Source organism: Hippichthys cyanospilos, chromosome 19 (assembly GCF_059441005.1).
Source record: "Hippichthys cyanospilos isolate Australia breed blue-spotted pipefish chromosome 19, RoL_Hcya_1.0, whole genome shotgun sequence".
Classification (NCBI taxonomy): Eukaryota; Metazoa; Chordata; class Actinopteri; order Syngnathiformes; family Syngnathidae; genus Hippichthys; species Hippichthys cyanospilos.
Genome location: NC_142387.1, coordinates 11,782,143 through 11,801,894, shown reverse-complemented (window position 1 = coordinate 11,801,894; position 19,752 = coordinate 11,782,143). Strand labels below are relative to the sequence as shown.

The 19,752-nt window shown below is 38.0% G+C and overlaps 1 protein-coding gene and 1 long non-coding RNA gene across 3 annotated transcripts in view; one reads left to right on the top strand and one right to left on the bottom strand.

Moving 5' to 3' along the window:
- The window catches only part of tgfbr1b (transforming growth factor, beta receptor 1 b), a 32,122-nt gene extending 17,668 nt beyond the window's left edge, over positions 1-14,454 (bottom strand). Inside the window, exon 1 of the mRNA XM_088442006.1 lies at positions 14,355-14,454. Within this exon, the coding sequence (XP_088298132.1) occupies positions 14,355-14,418 (64 nt within the window). The 5' untranslated portion in view covers positions 14,419-14,454. The remainder of the gene's footprint in view (positions 1-14,354) is intronic.
- The window catches only part of LOC148407917 (uncharacterized), a 34,132-nt gene continuing 15,978 nt past the window's right edge, over positions 1,599-19,752 (top strand). For both annotated transcript variants that reach the window (XR_015868711.1, XR_015868710.1), the window contains exons 1-3: positions 1,599-5,182; positions 9,317-9,382; positions 13,491-13,592. This is a non-coding gene — a long non-coding RNA (uncharacterized LOC148407917). The remainder of the gene's footprint in view (positions 5,183-9,316; positions 9,383-13,490; positions 13,593-19,752) is intronic.

Sequence of the window (19,752 nt, the reverse complement as noted above, 5' to 3'; positions counted from 1 at the left end):
GATTCAATCTAACAGCAGACTTCCATCTCCGAGAAATGAACTTGTGGTGAGGGCGAAGCCCAGACGGGCGGTTTGAAAATATTTGCGTGCCCATGCGTTGCGTGTCACGGGCGGGTCGTTGGAAAAAGACTCAGCAGACAGCTAAATAAAAGCCAGATGACATTGATCTACTCTGACTCTACCTCAGGACAGAGAATCCAGCCTGTCGTACCGAGAGAAAAAACACACCCAGACACCGGTCTAGACAGCAAAATAATTTCCGTATAACGCCAAGTAAGATTCACTCGCGAATGCTCCCGGTTTACACGTAATAGAAAAACAGCAGCGAAATAGTGGAAGCATTTTTTTTCTCTCAAAAGTATGCAGAAGGTCACATTGTGAGAAGTGGAAGTGTCATTAAAGCGGAACTACTCAAATCACACTGCAAAAAAATAAAAACAGGAAGTAACTGGACCATAGGAACATCAAATGATAAGGGTCTATCTTTGGAAATTTCCTTTTTAGGGTACTAGATTTAGTCCTATTAAGATGCATTTCTGCTAAGAAATCATTTCCAGACAGATGTATCATTTTATTATATCATACGATTAATATTCCGTATTTTTATGGTGTATAAGGCACATTTCATTGCTTTAAATTAATGACAAAATCTACTGATCACCTGTGCACCTTATGTATGAGTTAAACAGAAGTTTTTTAAAGTTTGACATATTTGCAGTACTCGATTGTTTTACTCAATGTGCAGTAATAAGCATTATACTGTAATCCCACATGGCTTCTCGTCAGAAAAATACGGTCACTAAAAGAAAGAATTGGAATTAATGAAATGAAAAGCCAAAATGAATAAATAAGGCACATTTGATTAATTTTAAGGAAATTAAAGCCCATATCCCACTGAGCAATGAAAAATAAAATTTTGTGGTCACATTAACTCCTATAATTCCCAAAATATAAGACACACTTTTTTTTTTCCCAAAATGGAAGGCCAAAAGTATGGGTGCCTCCAATAAACGGTAACTTAAAAATGTTTTTTTTTTTTTTTTTTAAACGTACAGATGTTGCAGCTAACGGCACCTCATTTTAGCCTAGGCTAGGCTAGCTTAGCTTTCTCGTATTTCGTTTCCATATAAATCATCTTACTTCTCTCTTTAGCATCATTAGCAATCGTGGGAATCATGCATAACCAATTCAAGTTTGAATTAAGCACTAAAATGCATAATAAATACGATATTGAAAACACATCACGCGAGATCAAGTCTTTAGGCAGCCATTTTTGTGAACCTGTGCGCCAACCAATAGCAGACCAGCATTGTAATGACCCCATCACGCTGACCAATAATAGACCAGTATCTCAGGGAGTTGAGACGCCGACCAATACCAGACCAGTATTGCTGTGACGCGTTGCAGCGGAGGCAGTTTGACACCAACAGAAAATACGAGCAATTACCTAAAAACGCCTGAAGAGGGAGGCAAAACAAACACAAACAACCTCACAGGTCAAGACAGTTGATGTTAATCGTAAAGCGGGATAAATGCCTTAAAGAGGATCCGAAAAACTCAGTATTCCACATCGTAACGTGAAAAGAACGTAAGCCAGGGACGCCGTAACCCGGGGGTCCACTGTAGGAGGCAATTTTAAAGGAAACAGAAAAATACAGAAAAAAACGCAAACAGTGGACCAGAAGCGGTATAGCATCATTTTCAATATCTTGCTGCTATTTATTCATCGGCAGCTTTCATTTTTTTTTCCCTCCACAGTGGGACTTGAACGATGACCCTCTAATTCCAAAGTTCAAGTCCGTAGAAAAATATGAAATGGCAGAAGGACAAGGCCAGTCTCGGTTTTATAACACGATCGACTTAATCTGAGACAAAGCTTTGAACGACGCCAGTTAGAGAAGCAGACTAAACAAACAAAACATCAACCAAAATCCTGCTAGATTGCTCCCAAGGCTTCTTCTGTTTCTGCGAAACTGTGTATTACACTTTCCCTTCTTAAAATCTTTTTACGGCTACCCGTAAATCCATGCTATTAAAACTTTGCACTCGCGACCGATTATTTCAGTTCAACGAGACGTACCGTTGACGAAAAGCTAGGCTAGTGCTAACAACTGATTACATTAAAAAAGGCCGTTTTTTTTCCTGTTTTTTTTCCCTATGCCAAACAAATCTTATTTCCTCTTTAGTTACCCACTTTGTGAGTCATGAGAATCTTCATTTTCAGAGCATTGGGCAGGAAATGCTTCTGATTCAAACTTCCTGTAGCAATTACTGCTTGCTCCACCCGACAAAGGTAAGCTTATTTCCCCCAAATCACACACAGTTCCGAAAAATTAATTGACTTTCCACTGCAGTTCTAAACTCACTGTTCAATACGTCAAAGTGGGCAACTTACTTTTTTTTTTTTTGCTGGTCCGACGTTCGTCAGAGCTCCGCCCCCTTTTCGTCATCGTCTGTGGGTTTTTTTCAAGCCAGGCGAAATTGTAATGGGTCGTCGGTGTATTTTTGCCCAACGGTCAGCCACCATTAGAGAGCGACATTTGACTTTTTTTGTTTCTAGTCCGTCATTCGTCAGGCACTGGTCTACTTCTGTCTGCACTCATACTAAAGCTGCACAGTCGATTAATTAAGCTGATTAACATTTGGAAAGTATGATTCAACCCTAACCCTACAAATCAAGCACTTTGTCGTCCTACCACCAGGAGGCAACGTTTCCCACATTTGCATGACAAAAGCCTCTGCTTTTCTGACCCTAACATATTATTTACCAGTGTGAAATGGCATTGAGTTCCTCACCTGATGACCAAAATAATCGTGATTAATATTTTGGCCATAATCATGCAGCCCTAACTCATCCTAATATTTTTTTCTGTTTTATTATTTACCCTTAAAGTTATCACCATGCCATCATTTTGTAGCAAGTCGCTAGCTTAGTTAGCTTAGCTGGCACAGCGACAAAAGCGAGGGGCGCATTACTAGCAATATGTTAGCATTTTGAGCAATAAACATTGTTGACAAGCTTATTCAGAATGTAGATTGATTTGAGAATTTTCATCAAACAGCACTGTAGTGTTATTTTACACATAAACAAACATTTTGGATGCCGTCAAACTATGAATCATTAGTTTAATTATTAGCTTCGCTCGCTAACTCACAAGCACTAAAAAGAAATGACTGGCTAATATCCTCAACCTCTTTGTAGCAAGTAGCAAACTAACTTAATCGTAAGGGTTCTCATTAGGAGCATTTTCCATAATCTTGTTCACACATCAATAAACCTAATGCCACTCTGACCAATTGTTATTTCCAGAATCCCTTCGAGGCTCTTGAAATTAAAAGACCAAGCCTCGCAGGAAAGAGCGGGAGATATTAAAAAAAAAAAAAAACATGGCTTCGGTTTCATATTTCATGAATCAATAGGAATTTAATTCCACCAAGCCTTGACGCATGCATTACGAGGACCAACGCAGGCACAAAAAAAAAAAAGCCTTTAAGTATGCCGGGCAGTAACCGAATTACCACAATCAATGGGGTGATCGGTTCAGTCATTTTTTAAGAAGTGGCGAGAGTTTATGTTGAACGTTGGAGATTAATGAGGTCGATTATGCATCGGTATGCTCACACAAATGCCAAAGAGAAAATTCAAACCGGCATTTTTCATGACAAAGGGGCTACGACTAATAATTAATTAACCCTAGTGCGGTATTTTGGCCATTTTTGGTCATTTTTTTTCCACTTCATTTTTTTCTGTGTTTTAGCCAAGGGATGGCACACTTCTGGTAGTGTGATAACTAAGTGTTCATTCCATGTTGAGTTTTGACACGTTGACGCCATCTGGGTGAAATTTCAGCTCCCTGGTGTCTTCCATTATTTCAAACTGATTTTGCAATGTTTTTTTAATGATTTGGATGCTTGGTTTGGCATGTCAGAAAATGAGCAAAATTATTGTCGGATTTTTGCCGATAATCAGTCTGCCTTTATGCTAAATCCATTAGTTGTTGATTAATTGTCGCGTCGCTAAATTAGGCAAAATTGGTAACAGCATAATTTGATTCAAAATTTAAACAAATGTATCAGGGATGGACGATAACCGATATCAGTTATCGGAATTGGGTGGATAATTATCTTTTTCAAAATATCAGTACTCATGACTATTCGATAATATATCGCCCCCTTGTGGCTGTTTTTAACGATTTTTAACTAACTAAATTAAAATGTGATTTTAATCAGTATGTACAAATAGAAAAAGATGCTCGAAAATGACCAAGAATTTGAGAAAAATGCAGACTCGAATAGGAAATGCACTGTTTGTTTTTTGTTTTTTTTAATTATCGGCCATTTTTTTCCCTCAAAATTGTCCAAAGTGGTGTCTGTCCTGAACCATTTTTTTGTCCAATCATTTCATCTTCACATTAAAGGCATTTCACATCAAAGAGAATGAAACCACTAGGAGCTGAAATTTCACCCTGTAACTGTCCCGGTAAAAAGTTATAACGAGCATTCCACCTTGTTGGGCCAATTTTCTTTTTTGCAGACGAGTTTGATTTGAAGAATAAATTCCCGCGAGAAAAGCAAGGAGAGACGTGTCAGAGGAACAAAGCTCCCTTTCAAGCCTCCAAAACTTAAAAGCCCAATTTTGACAGGAGGCACTTCAAAAGAATCTGAAATGTTCAATGCTTTGCTTCCCGGGGATGTGCAAGAAGTGCAAAGTATAACATTTCAAACACCTATCCTAAAATTAACAGCGTCTCTGCTGTTCTCTCGCGCGGCTCACGTTGCAGTCACGAAATGCTTTCCCGTAAGGCGAAAACATCGTTGTTGATTTTGGCATTAATCGGAAGAATTTGGATAATTACTCTTGATTACAATAACTGCTGTCGACATGTTGAGATGTGTGTTGTAATCAGACATTGTTTTGTTTTTTTTTAACCTTTTTGGTATGCATGGAGGATAGGGAGGAGTTCTTGGTCTTAACCCCTTTGGACCTCAGCAGCATATTGGAGGAGATAACTTGTTTGCATGTGTAGACCAAAAAATTCGCAGAATTTTCATGAGGTCGCTTCTGGGAGATGATTGGAGGAGGCTACCAATCAAAATCAAAGCATGAGCCTTAGCATCCCCGCCGTGGCCTTTTTGGATCTTAAAAGATGGCTCCCAAAACGTGACTTCAAAGAAGACAAATGTAAGTGTTCAATTTTAAGTAAAAACACAAATTTATGCGCATGCTAGGCAAACAAACTTGCTATCCATGTAATTATAAGGGTTAATGACATTTGAAGTAGATTTGAAAATACAGTGGACCCCCGGGTAACGGCGTCCCTGGCTTACTTTTTTTTTCACGTTATGATGTGGAATACTTTGTTTTTCCGTCCCCTCTTTAAGGCATTTATCCCACTTTATGATTAACATCAACAACTGTCATGACATCTGGGGTTGGTTGTGGGTTTTTTTTTGCCTCCCTCTTGAGGCGTTTTTAGGTAATTGCTCTTATTTTCTGTTGGCGTCAAACTCCCTCCTCTGCAACGCGTCACTAAAATGCCGGCCAGCTATTGGTCGGGGTCTCGACTCCCTAAAATACTGGTCTACTATTGGTCAGTGTGATGAGGTCACGAAGATGCTGGTCTACTATTGGTCGGCGCATTTATTATTTAATTAATGAATATTTAATTCATTTATTATGAATTTTAGTGCTTAATTCAAACTTTAAGATGCTAGTGACGGGTCCCAAGATTGCTAGTGATGTTAAAGAGAAAAGAAGATGATTTATATGGAAACGAAGTTGGAGCTAATCAAGAAATACAAAGAAAGCTAAGCTAGCCTAGCCTACCCATACTAGGGAACATGGCCATAAAAAGTCAATAAATCCTTTTTATATTTTTTATTTATGATATTATTTAAGTGTACGCGGAACGGATTAATCTCATAAATCGGGGGCCCACTAAATTATATACATGATATAACAAAAACAGTGTATTTTCGTAGTTCCCCCAAGCTTGTTGCCCTACCCCCATTTCATTCCGGAGATCATTCATGGGAGCTAGTGAGCATTCCCCCCTTTCTTCCAACAAGACCTTTGACCTTTGAGAGTCATTTCCATAGGTCAAGGCCCCACAAAGCGTCACCTCCGTGCCCCCGCCGTTTCATTATGGCCGCCTCTTTGTCTATACCAGATGTGCTTGGGCAAAGCCTGTGCGTTTGCTCGTGCGGGGCAAGAAGGGGGAGAGGAGCTATCTGCCCGCTGAATTGTTTGTCCTTGCCCGAGCCAAAGCTGAGCGGCGTGGTGTAAACTAAATTGGGTCTCACACTAGAACGGGGTCAGAAGACCAGATACTGTCCTTGACACCGGGTAACTGGAAATGAATTGCAGGGTATTAAAAAGCATATTTTCATTAGCTCTTTTACTTCCTTAAAAATATCTAATTATGTTTTTTTTTATTACCATATAAAACGTTCACGTTTTGTCAAAATAGTGTTTTTTTTCTTGTTTTCCCAAAACTTATGGAAATATTATTTAAAAAATTATGCTAGGCTGGTGATACGCATATACTGATTAAATTAATACAGGTAAGAAATGTATAAAAGATGTAGAGTTGCAATCGATTAATCGACAACTAATCAATTAACAAATGAATCAATAATCCCTTTTAATTGATTAATCGGTTTGAGACCGAGTTTTAAATGTTCAAATCCTTGGTATTTCAGCCTCTTAGAAGGAATTATCTGATTTCTGTAGTTCCCCACTCAAGCAGAATTATTTAAAGCAAATAAAATATTTCCAAAGATTTGCTTTTATTTTCTGTCTTCCTACATTTTCCCCCCTTTTTTTTTAACATTTAATTTAAAAAAACCCGTGGCTCATTTGAGGAATCACTTGGCTAACTTTTTTCATATTGTCCCAATGCTCAAAATTTCAGTTGGAAATGGTCAATATTTTTGCCTTTTTCAGACCAAACCAAATCATAATTAGCGTCAGCATATTTCAAGTCAATTTGAATTAATATCATGTTTTTGACAACAAAAATATTATTTCAAAATTCTTAATTGCCACCCTATTTCTTGTACATTTTCAAACTTGAATAAGTCCTGTTCTTGAAGAAACAAATTCAAAATTCAACATTCGTAGTCCTTTGCTTGCAGGTACAGATTGCGCAACACTTCCCTCAGAGAACACTGCGGCGAGTTGCACCTGCTTTAGCATCACACATGAAACCGCACTAGCTTTATGTGAGATGTTTTTTTTTTTGTTAACAGAACAAAGACGAGCGAGAGGTTGGCCATAGAATTTGAGAATGGGAGGGGACTGGGGCCGTACATCTGTCTGATGAATATGGAGCAGTTTGATCAAAAGGTTAAAAGGCGAACGCCCTGACAGCTGCGCCAGTCAAAAGCCAAATCTCGCAATTCCAAATATGATTTCCCTCTTTGCTGTTTTCAGAACAAAGTGATTGCACACGTCAGAGTTGACATTCACGGCGGTGACCATACACACCGAAAAACGGGGCAATTTAGCAGCTTAAATGCGCGCCTAACTCACGTCGTGGTATCACAAAGAGTACGGGGTTAATTTATGACTTTGTTGTGACTGCATGGGAGAATTATGTGCAATCTTCTTTTTTTTTTCTCATACTCCTCTGGTCAGTTAAATCGGACAAAATATGCTAGAATAAAAGACCCTTAGTGGCGGATGTGCCCCAATTAGCTGCAGGGTGAATCATCCACTTAAGATAAATAAATGCTTCCCACAAATAGACACCTCCTTCCCAGGGAAAATAACACGCAGTAGCTATAATCAGTGCCTCGCATTACCGATGCATTGTTCACACAATATCATTAGGAAGTGACGAGAGGAGCTCTTTTCTATCGAATGATGAGCTCCTTTAACCATTGGGTCTCTGGAGATTTTTCAAAAGCTTATAATTATGTCATAATTAGAGGATTGTGACTTTTGAAGATTTTTGCATGATGAGGCTAAGCCAATCATCAAAGTCATTGAAAGGCTTGCAAATGCCCGAAGTTGGCCACTAGCGCCCCCGGATGGTTTTGGGGTGTCAACACAAAAAAATTCGAGTTGCCGTTGAAAGGATTAATGTAAAAATCAAGGGAAACGCACGATAAAACATTTGACTTTCAATATGTCCAAAATGGACAATATTTTCAATTTTGAATGGCAGTAAATGAGCCTGACATGGGCTAAATTTGACATCTATAGGGTGTACCTCTAGGCTTTCTGTTTGCAAGCATTTAGAAGGGACAGCAGCGTCATGTTTTGACAATCTATGCAATATATTAGCCTCCTAGTGTTTTTTGAAATGTGATCTATGCTAATTGATGCAGTTAACATAAGGCTAATGTCATAATTGCTATGCTAGCACATATGTTACATGACCTACTTGATGTATTTAATGCTAATTGTGAAGCTAGGTAAGATAAAGCGCTATTTCTAATGCTAGTCAATTCATTATGGTTGTATAAAACCAATTCAAAGTGTACATAATTCATTTAAGGTTATTCATTTAAACTATTAAGAGAAAAAAAAATTAATGTGATGTATGATAAGGCTAATGTCATAATTGCTATGCTAGCACATAAGTTACCTGACCTACTTGATGTATTTAATGCTAATTGTGAAGCTAGCTAGGATAAAGCGCTATTTCCAATGCTAGTCAATTCATTATGGTTGTATAAAACCAATTCAAAGTGTACATAATTCATTCAAGGTTATTCATTTAAACTATTCAGAGAAAAAAAATTAAATGAGATGTATGATAAGGCTAATGTCATAATTGCTATGCTAGCACATAAGTTACATAACCTACTTGATGTATTTAATGCTAATTGTGAAGCTAGCTAAAAGAACAATTACTAATGCTAGTCAATTCATTATGGTTGTAAAAATACAATTCAAAGTGTACATAATTCATTTAAGGTTATTCATTTAAACTATTAAGAGAAAAAAAAATCTTATGTATGATAAGGCTAATGTCATGATTGCTATGCTAGCACATAAATTACATGACCTACTCGATGTATTTAATGCTAATTGCGAAGCTAGCTAAAAGAACTATTACTAATGCTAGTTAGTTCATGTGGTGTATAAAATAAATTTGTTATTTCAATTATTACAGTAAAAAATGTGAAATGTGGATAACAAATTGCGGTTATGCTACACTATATATATATATATATATATATATATATATATATATATATATATATATATATATATATATATATATATATATATATGTGTAGACCTACTAATTCATTTTGCAATCATTTCTATTTTGTGTATTTGATTTTTTTTTCTTTGGAATAGATCGTGGGATTTGAACCTTGAGCGATTTGATGCCGAACCAAAGAAGAAGAGCAAAAAACACCCCGGGTACGTCGCAGAACAATCGTAAGGGTGTAAACACGCATTCGTACACGCGTGACTAACTATTCGTAGTAGACCTGCATGTTTAAACAGAACAGATTTACAAATGAGTCTCTGTTGTGTGTTTGCCAACTAGATACGTTGACTCATCAGTCTCGGCAAATGTCTTTTACAGACCGGCTTTGTTGATGTCTGTGAGCCTGTCTGCAAGCTGCGGACAAATGACAGACAGCGACTTGTCACTATCGAGAAAAAAAAACAAAACAAAAAAAACCCCAAGTGAATTAACTTTGACGAAGACCTCAATTTGTTCACTAAGACCTCAATATTTTGAACGCGGTAGTTTCCGTAAAATGCGATCGCGGTCCTAATTACTCGCGATTCCGCGCTCTCTTCATAAAAAGAGCAGAGCGAGGCGGTTACTCATTAACGCTTTGCTGCCTCTGAATCGGATGGCTGGTGGCACAGCTACAGCCTCTCAAATTAGTTGTGGTTCCTTGAGCCAGGACAACGGGCATGCGGGGTCACATGAATGCTTTGCATTTCTCCGGCAGCCCGCAGAACAATAAAAAAAAAACAAAAAAAACGGAAGAGTAGTGCAGTGCTGATTAAATCAAACTGTAAATATTGATGCAGGAAAATTGGCGGAATTTTTAGAGGGGGTGTATACTATTGAGAATAACGAAACACTCCATTCAAGAACTTTGGAATGGTACCAGCATCCACTGATACATGCGCCAATAAATCATATCCAAAGGGATCGACCAGAGGTGTCCAAACTACGTCCTGGGGGCCATTTGCGGCCCGCAATGCTATCTAAAAAAGTAGAGGTTTGATAGTGGAAGTGCGAGGAAAAAAAACAAAAACATTATATAGACATTATGTAATTACTTGCTTGATTGACTGATTTTTACAGTTTAACAAAGTGCTTCTCAATTATGTCTGTCAAATTGACCCAGGATGTTATTACGATTGCAAAGAAATAAAAAAAAAACACACACAGATCTAATTTAAATATTGACTTAATACTTTGTGAGTGACTTGTCTGTCAAATTGACCCAGGATGTTATTAGTATTGCAAAGAAATAAAAAAAACACACAGATCTAATGTAAATATTGAACTAATACTTTGTGAGTCACTTTCCAAAGAATTTCTGACATTTTCGGATAATTAAACATGCCTCCGGGTCAAACTGACCCAGGGATGTTAATACCGTTTCTGAGAAATCAACATAAAATTCTGGTTAAAATGAAATTCCGGATCTGGATTACACATTTTGAACATGTTTTGGTGACTAAATGTTCCACGGGTCAAAATGACCCAGGAACATTATTGCCTTTCCATGCGAACAAACGGGGGACATAATGAGTTCAAATAAAATAAAAGCTAACGCCGCCCTTATGCGTTTCTATTTTTCTGAATGCATCCCTGAGAGGAAACGTTTGGACACCCCCTGGCATCGAAATCGTTTCACAAGTGACAGCAACACAACAACGTGTAATGAGAAAATCATCATCTGTTTGCACACAAAGCGATTTTAAAGTAAAATAACAATGACAAAAAAATAGTAGCCAGAAAATTGAATGCCCAGCGGCTACACACAATAACACACACACACACACACACACACAAAATCAATTAAATGTCTTGCATCACACACAAAATAGAAAATGAGTGAGAACATTTAAATAAATTTTAAAGGCCAAATCATCCATTTCAGACTCTGAGGTGAAAATGATTTTGCCTCCATGAGAACAAACTAATTACTTTTGCGTAAGTACAGCAAGACATCAGCAAAGCACATCATATTTTCTGCCCACCGTTTTTGTAACAAACTCTAGCCCAGACATAAACAAACTCAAAAGAGTGCCAGCTTGAAATTTGAAAATCCTCTGAAGCCACCCAAATCCAACTGTGAACAACATTAACACAACAGCGACATGAATTAGAGGCGTGATGATTAATCGGTAACAAATTAATTAGATTATTCGTACAGGTGAATTTTTATGCAGTATTTTGTACATTTTGCGGTCATTTTCTTACACAGCTTGGTATTTGAGTAAAGGGATGGCACAATCCTGGTAGTGTGATAACTAAGAGGTCGAGCCATGTCAAACTTTGTGGCCATCTGGGTGAAGTTTCAGCTCCCTGGTGTCTTCTTTCTTCTTTCAATGCTTCCCCTTTTATCTCAAATGCTTTTGATGTAGGGCTGCACAATTATTTAAATTTTAATCGCGATCACGATATTGGCCGCCACGATTAATTAATATGATCCTCTGCGATATTAACATTTAAAAAGCCTGCTGCTGTACATGTCAAATCAAGCACTTTATCATTCTACCACCAGGAGGCAATGTTTCCCACGTTTGCGTGACAAAAGCCTCTGCTTTTCTCACCCTAATATATGATTTACCAGTGTGAAATGGCATTGAGTTTCTCACCTGATTCCTAATACGTACAAAATCAAGCACTTTGTCATTCTACCACCAGGAGGCAATGTTTCCCACGTTTGCGGGATAAAAGCCTCTGCTTTTCTCACCCTAATATATTATTTACCAGTGTGAAATGGCATTGAGTTTCTCACCTGATTCCTATATATAGAGTCAAGCGTCAATTGAGACGCAAAATTGAAATAAATTCGGTTTGAAATGACCGATAATAACATTTTGACACATAAAATTTGCTTAAAAGTAAGTAATGTGCTTAGTTTGAAGCAGGCTTCATTTTTTTCATTGGTTTGCACTCAGCAAGTAAATTAGCTATGTGCCAGTTTTTTGCTAGGTTTATTATTTACTTTATTTATTTTAGTTATTATTTGTTAGTGTCAAACCTTGAAGCCTTGTTTATATACTGCTTGTTTAAAAGAAGAGCAATAAATACACACGTATGACCAAATACGATGAATAATCGTGATTAATAATCGTGATTTCAACATTATTATTATTTAATTATTATTAAATCATTATTATTTGGGCCATAATGGTGCAGCCCTATTTTGATGTAAAGCTCAAAGGATTATTTCGATTATTTTGCCGATGAATCGCCGCATCTCTCGCATGTCGCGGCGACAGCGTGAAACTCCTTTTCGGAAAGCGGAACTTCGATCAGCATCCCGAAACAGATCGGGTCGAAATCCGAACTCTCGCAAGCAGCGGCATCTCTGACACCTCGTCACGGACCGTTATTTATTCTTCTGAAAAAGGGGCGAGGGGAGGATCATGTGATGTTGAACTGACAAATGAGCCTAGCGGGCGGTAGACGGAGAGAGGAGAGGGTGACGGGGAACAAGGACGCTGCCTATCAGCTGGCAACTACTCGGGGTGCCATTCGCAATACTAGTGACACCACCTAATTCACGCCGCTGCCAATGTTTGCATGCGTGTGGCGCTTTTTCTGCCGTGTGTGTGTAAAGCCCCACACATAAGCATAAAGACAAGCACGAGGCTTTACGCCGTTAACAAGCGTGAAAGCTGCAGGGGCAAGACAGTATTTTTCTTTTGAGGAACGCTAAAAAGCGTGGAAATTTTGTTCTGGTTCATGCGTGCGTTTATCATGTAAAAATCTTCGATTCTTGACGAATGTCAAGAACGCGTCCCCCCCTTTCATCAGATGGACCGTGACAATCCAATTGCGGGACAAAGAAGGTGGAATTTGCCCCCCCCCTTTTTTTTTCGCCGTGTCCCAAAGCCGACGTATCAATTCGATAACCGCCCCTAATTCCGAGGCAGCGGGGTGTTATGTGAGGACACGGCTCCGCTTTTAGCATGGGGAGGATGTGATCAGCCCCCATGGATGCTGTGCGTGAAAAGCATGCGCCCGCTCCACTCATGCTCTCTACACAAAGAGAAGACACACAAAGAAATCGCTTGAGTCCATAGAAAAGCTCACAATCGGATGTTCCTAAGATAGGACTTCTTTTTTTGGGGGTGCATATTAACTAATGAAACTAGCCAATCGGTAAAATACTGCAAATGGGTGTGTTACATGGCAACAATTGTGGATGCGGATAAGCCGATGGATTGCGTTGTGTTCATTTAATTCTCTTTACCTCCCAGGCTAAGAATCACTTGGGTTTATTCCATGTTTTTTTGTGTGTGTGTGTGTGTGTTTTAGTACCTGCACAGTGCATTAGGCGTGCACTGTTATTTCAACCGCATTCCATTCACAAGACACGAGGAGCAAGAAACGCAAAATTCCACAGCAGCAAAATGCAAGGTACGCTTAAAAATCGCATCACTGTGGACATGTATGTAAACTAGGGCGGATGAAGTAACGCTACTAAGGAAAATGTGTCACTATTTGGCGCACCCATCCATACATTGGCACATTAATGCAAAAAAAAAATTAAAAAAAAATCTGAAGTTTAATAAACTTCCGGGTGATGAAGCAAAACTGATTCGTTACCCTGAACGAAGAAACTAATCAGGAATGTCAACAAGTGAATTCCTGCAAAATCGAAATATAACTTAAAAAAATGGGGGCGGTGGGGGTCATTCATCCCTGCGGTGATTTTGTTCAAATATTTGCCCCCAACACGTTCCCCCGCGAAGTAAATGAACAACCAAAGCTTGACAAATAAGCAAACAATCCAAGCACAGTTAACTTTGCGTTTTGAGGAACCGGACACACTCCGGACGTACTTCTTTTTACTCCCCCCCCAAAAAAAAGAAGCAGGAAGAAAAAGCTGACAAAAGAAACCTCAACTTCCACCACCAGCTTTTCTCGTCCCCCTTAAACACAAGGCTGACTTTTAGCACCTCGCTTCTTCTTCTTTTTTTTTTTCCTCCCCCCTAGACAATAAACATTCCACAGACAGGCAGCGGCAGACTAGCCAGCGACCCTGCGCCATCTTAGTTTGACACACTCCGCTTCTTGGGATTTCTTTAACAAAGACATTTCGCCGGCGAGAGTAGAACCGAGTGGGAATATGTGAAAAAAAACTAGAACAAGTGCAAAGAGTAGGTTAAGAGTAGTTACCGTTATTTTCCTGTATCCTTGTTAAAGAAAGCAGGACGATCAAAAGGCATGGTATTGTATCCATCGTGGCTACGGACCAGACTGGCACTACAGCGCTAACTTCTCCACGCGCTGAGAAAAGTGAGCGCCGGTTGGTTGACGGAGATGCAAGTCCCGCCTACCAAATCAGAAACCCGCGGCTGATTGGTGGCGAGCCCATAATACACCGCCCATCAGACGAAAAAAATCACTTCTCATTGTAAACAAATGATGGGAAGTATTCGACGCTGTCTGTAAAGTACTTTAAATGTAACTTTACAAAAATATACATTTATCAAACGAAATCTATCAAGTATGAATGTTTAGCTTTTCGATTGAATCAAGGTTACTGCAATTATGACTTAGTTGTGATTTAGTGAATTACAGTCCATGAATTTTCAACTGCTAACCCTATTTGAGGACACAAAACTTATTTTTAGGTAGCTTTCAAACTTTGAACGCATTCAAGAGGCTTTTCTCCATCCTGCAATCTTCACTACATACGTATGCAAATGATTGCAACAAATTATGTTTATTTGTCGCTCCCAGTTAGTTTACCACAAAATTGGCTTAACAGCAAAATAGAATGAAATATGCATTGTGTTTAATCAAATATTTAAATTTCTTCAAACAAATACTGCTTAAGCATAATGCTAACATTAAAATGCAACATGATATTAATTAGCATGACTGCATGCATGGTATCATATTAATAAATGTATAATGTTATATAGGATATAGAATATGTTATATAGAATACAACACAAACACACACACATAAAGTACACACACACACACACACACACACACATCACACACATATATATATATATAATATATATATATATATATATATATATATATATATATATATATATTATTTGCATATATATATATCTATAAATATATAATATACGTATGTATGAATCTATAGACACTTATTTAAAAAATATTATTTGCTTATATATATATATATATATATAATATATATATATATATATATATATATATATACACAGTATATATGTGTGTGTGTGTGTGTGCATGTGATGCGCTTCAAGAAAATCAAGCTTACGTCCGAAAATGAAAATTGAGTGATATTTTCTCGCCGCACATTGAAGTCCCTTTTAAAACGAGCGACGACACGTGTCAAAAATGTGTATTTAGTAAGACACACGCAAATCCCCGCTTGCAAACGACACAGAGGACACAGATTGTTGACTGACACAATTTTGAAGACGGTGTCACGGTGGCTTTGAACGAGGGAACATATCGTAACAATAACATCAACAAAAGCCGGATAATATTCTTCCTGCCGCTCTCTTTTGATTAGATTTGCTCAATGACATGCCGCGGCTGCACCCATGTGAGTGGTCCATATGTCAATCTCTGGAAAAATGCACGCACACACCTCCCAGCTGATAGGATCCTCAAACAAAGCCGTTCTGGCATTGTCCTAAAGGTTGCAACCCCTCCCTTTGTTCCCTCGCTTATACTCCCATCCCATCTGCAGTCCGGGGCTGTCACAGAACCCCTGCCCACCCCCCCACCCCCTCCCCCACACGGCCACCTTCGCACACTCTCTGTGGACAATGTGACAGAGATTGATGGCGGACCATTATTTGATGTCCAGCTGAACCTTGCACGGCAAACTGTGCATGCGCAGACACATGTTCACAAACTAACGCGGCCTTGCACGCGCTTGTGCGGGTTCGTTGCATCCATCTCGCCTCCTTCTGTAGCGCAACGTCTATTTTTATGCTGTAAATGCGTTTAATTGTCATGCTAGTATTGACAGTTTCACCTGTTTTCACACATGCTTTCAAAACATTGAACACACAAAGGTGCAAAGTATTCCTTAGCGCCTTTTTTCACTCGCTTTCAGGAGTCGGACACTGTAACATTAATTTGAAAAAAAAAAGGAGAGGTGCAACGATTAATCATATTCTCTGCAACTAATCGGTTACTGAATTAATCAAAAACAAATGTTGCCCATATTTTCAGATAATCAGCTCGTCAACAGTAATTGCAATGTTCCCTCACTATAATGTGGGTCACTTTTCACTTTTTTTTTTTTTTTTTGCCAACCTTCTTCGAATGATTGAACTTTGTGAGTGAGAAATGTGAGAAAATGCTTTACAGCTTTTAAACATATATTAAGAAACATAATATTACAAGATAACACAACTATGGAAAAGACACGGTATAATAAATGTAAAAACACATAATGAATGCAAAATGTGTAATTGAGGAAAAACCGAAATAAAAACAGTAAATTCAAAAGAAAATAAAGGGAAAAAAGCATAATAAAAAGGAAAAAAAAAATCTAAAAGACATCAAACATACAATATGATGAATGAAAAAAAACTAATTGGGAAACCTAATAAATGAAAATTAAATCGTGAATGAAAAAACGTAACAAAAGACAAGCAACTTTCTTTCTTTGTGGCTATTTTTTATCAATAACACCAACAATAAACTAGAAAACCCTTTTTTCAAATTTTTGTCTCAATGAACGCAAACCGATCATTTTGCGTTGAATTAAAACAATTAAATACATTTCTTGTCATTGTAACACAGGTATAAAACAAAATTGGGAGCAATGCTAATTGCTAATAATACAAACAACAAACACTTTTAATCAAATTCATCGATTAATCGACAAATTACCCGATCATTCAAATAATCATTATTTGAATAAGACATTGTATACGCAGGATAATTACTGTCCAGTGAACTCTATTATCTTAACGCTGATACATATTACAGTGGCAAAATGACATTAAAGTCGTTCTATTCTTCCTATTAATTAACGATTTCACGTGGAGCTAAATAGATAACCAGCAACGGAAAAGGAACTTCCCATTTCCCTAGAGAAAGAATCCCTATCATGCCACGTTTTCACCCCGAAAGGCAACAAGGGCAGTGATGGTCGTCTTCACAGTTTCCCAGTGATAAGAAGAGGAGGAAGCAGTGGGAAAATGTTTGAGGGCAGAAACAACTGTTTGGCATAAGCGGAGAAGGTTTGGCACATTATATGGCTCATCACACGCTCCGTTGTGCTGCTCATCCCCTATGCATGTCCGCTGACAAATTGAACACGCTGTTTACTTGCGAACAAAAAAAAATTCTCCATTTCTAGGTTATTGCACTCACCTCTTTTCAGGGTTGACCGCTGACACATTTTTTTCTAATTCATAGTTGGTTTAGAAAGGATTTAATGGTTGAGTACCTTGCGGGTACATGAAATCGTAACAAGCATCAGCAAATGTATTTGGAGGCATTTTAATGCCATGGCAGGAACAGTCGAGGCTTCTTTTTGAATTAAGAGCAAAGTGATTGCAACATGAAATACCATATTGCTAGTTGGTGTTATACAGTAGTTCCTCCTTTTTTAAAATGTTGTATGCATTCATTTTGTTGCCATTTTAACGCCATGACAGGAACAGTAGGGGCTTCTTTTTGAATTAAGAGCAAAGTGATTGCACCATGAAATACCATATTGCTAGTTGGTGTTAGATAGTAGTTCCTCCTTTTTTAAAATGCTGTATGCATTAATCATGTTGCCATTTTAATGCCATGACAGGAAATGTAGAGGCTTCTTTTCGAATTAAGAGCAAAGTGATTGGAACATGAAATACCATATTGCTCGTTGGTGTTATATAGTAGTTCCTCCTTTTTTAAAATGCTGTATGCATTCATCATGTTGCCATTTTAATGCCATGACAGGAACAGTAGAGGCATCTTTTCGTATTAAGAGCAAAGTGATTGGAACATGAAATACCATATTGCTCGTTGGTGTTATATAGTAGTTCCTCCTTTTTTAAAATGCTGTATGCATTCATCATGTTGCCATTTTAATGCCATGACAGGAAATGTAGAGGCTTCTTTTCGAATTAAGAGCAAAGTGATTGGAACATGAAATACCATATTGCTCGTTGGTGTTATATAGTAGTTCCTCCTTTTTTAAAATGCTGTATGCATTAATCATGTTGCCATTTTAATACCATGACAGGAAGAGTAGAGGCTTCTTTTCGAATTAAGAGCAAATTGATTGGAATATGAAATACCATATTGCTCGCTGGTGTTATATAGTAGTTCCTCCTTTTTATAAATGCTGTATGCATTCATCATGTAGCCATTTTCATGCCATGACAGGAAATGTAGAGGCTTCTTTTCGAATTAAGAGCAAAGTGATTGGAACATGAAATACCATATTGCTAGTTGGTGTTATATCATAGTTCCTCCTTTTTTAAAATGTTGCATGCATTCATTTTGTTTAAGTTGAAATGGATAAACGTTGTTATAAGTAATGAAAAAAAAAAAATTTCCGGAGCTGCTCAATAAAATACAAGTGGCACGGATCCATTCTAGTAATTTTGCTTTTTGCAATAACGACCTTGAATAACCTACCGAACACAAAATTAGTTTTATGAACTTAAACAACTAATTAATCAATAATTATTCTCAAAGGATTTTTGCACGTCTGTTCAATTTAAAATCTCGAGTACCCCCTGAAGTTCCTTCAAGTACCCCAATAAGTACCGGTACCCCCATTTGAGAACCGCCACCCAATAGTAATTCACAATTCTTGCTTGAGCACCGCGAGCAGATTTATTACATATTTTTTCCGGCTCGATTAAGCCATCCGAAGCGCCGCGTGAATAGTGGAGCATATATTGAACCCGGCAGTGATACACAATGTGCTTTTATGCAAAATGCATAATAATTCACCTATAACATGAAATGCGTATAATTCTCCAGCTCCTTTCGTTCGATTGCCCCCGCGGAGCAGGAGGAGAGAAAGCGTCAGGTTTAATATTGTGGAGGATGGCCGACTCGGTTGTATGAACCTTGGACCGAAGAGCCGGAAGATAAACTGGAACCAAACGCAAACAACAGATAACCGCGGTCGCAAAAGGATAAAATTCGGAATGTTTGCATCAGGCGGCAGATTTATAAAGACGTTTTTTTTTCATGTTCCCGCTGTTTCGGTGTTGTACGTTTATTCCGTTTTTTTTTTTTTGGTCCAAATGGTTCCATACAGCACTGACTCATGAAGAGCTTTGCTTAGATAAGATGTCAAGGCTCATTGCATCAAATGTTTGGCGCTTCAACTTCTTCTCGATTGCTATGCGCTCACGTTGTTTTGTAACCACGCAAAGTGCTTTGGCACGAAATAAAGCAGTTATGATTTTTTTTTTGAATAAGTTCTCATGTGCAGCACAACATTCTGGTCTTTCCGTCTTGTATTTGTTCCTAAAAACAACCCAAATTGTTTTAAAATAAGACATTTAAATCGATTATTGGATTAATCTGTGTTTATTTTTGGTAATCGAGTAATCGTTTCAAGACCTAAAAATGTCCACATAATTCATCA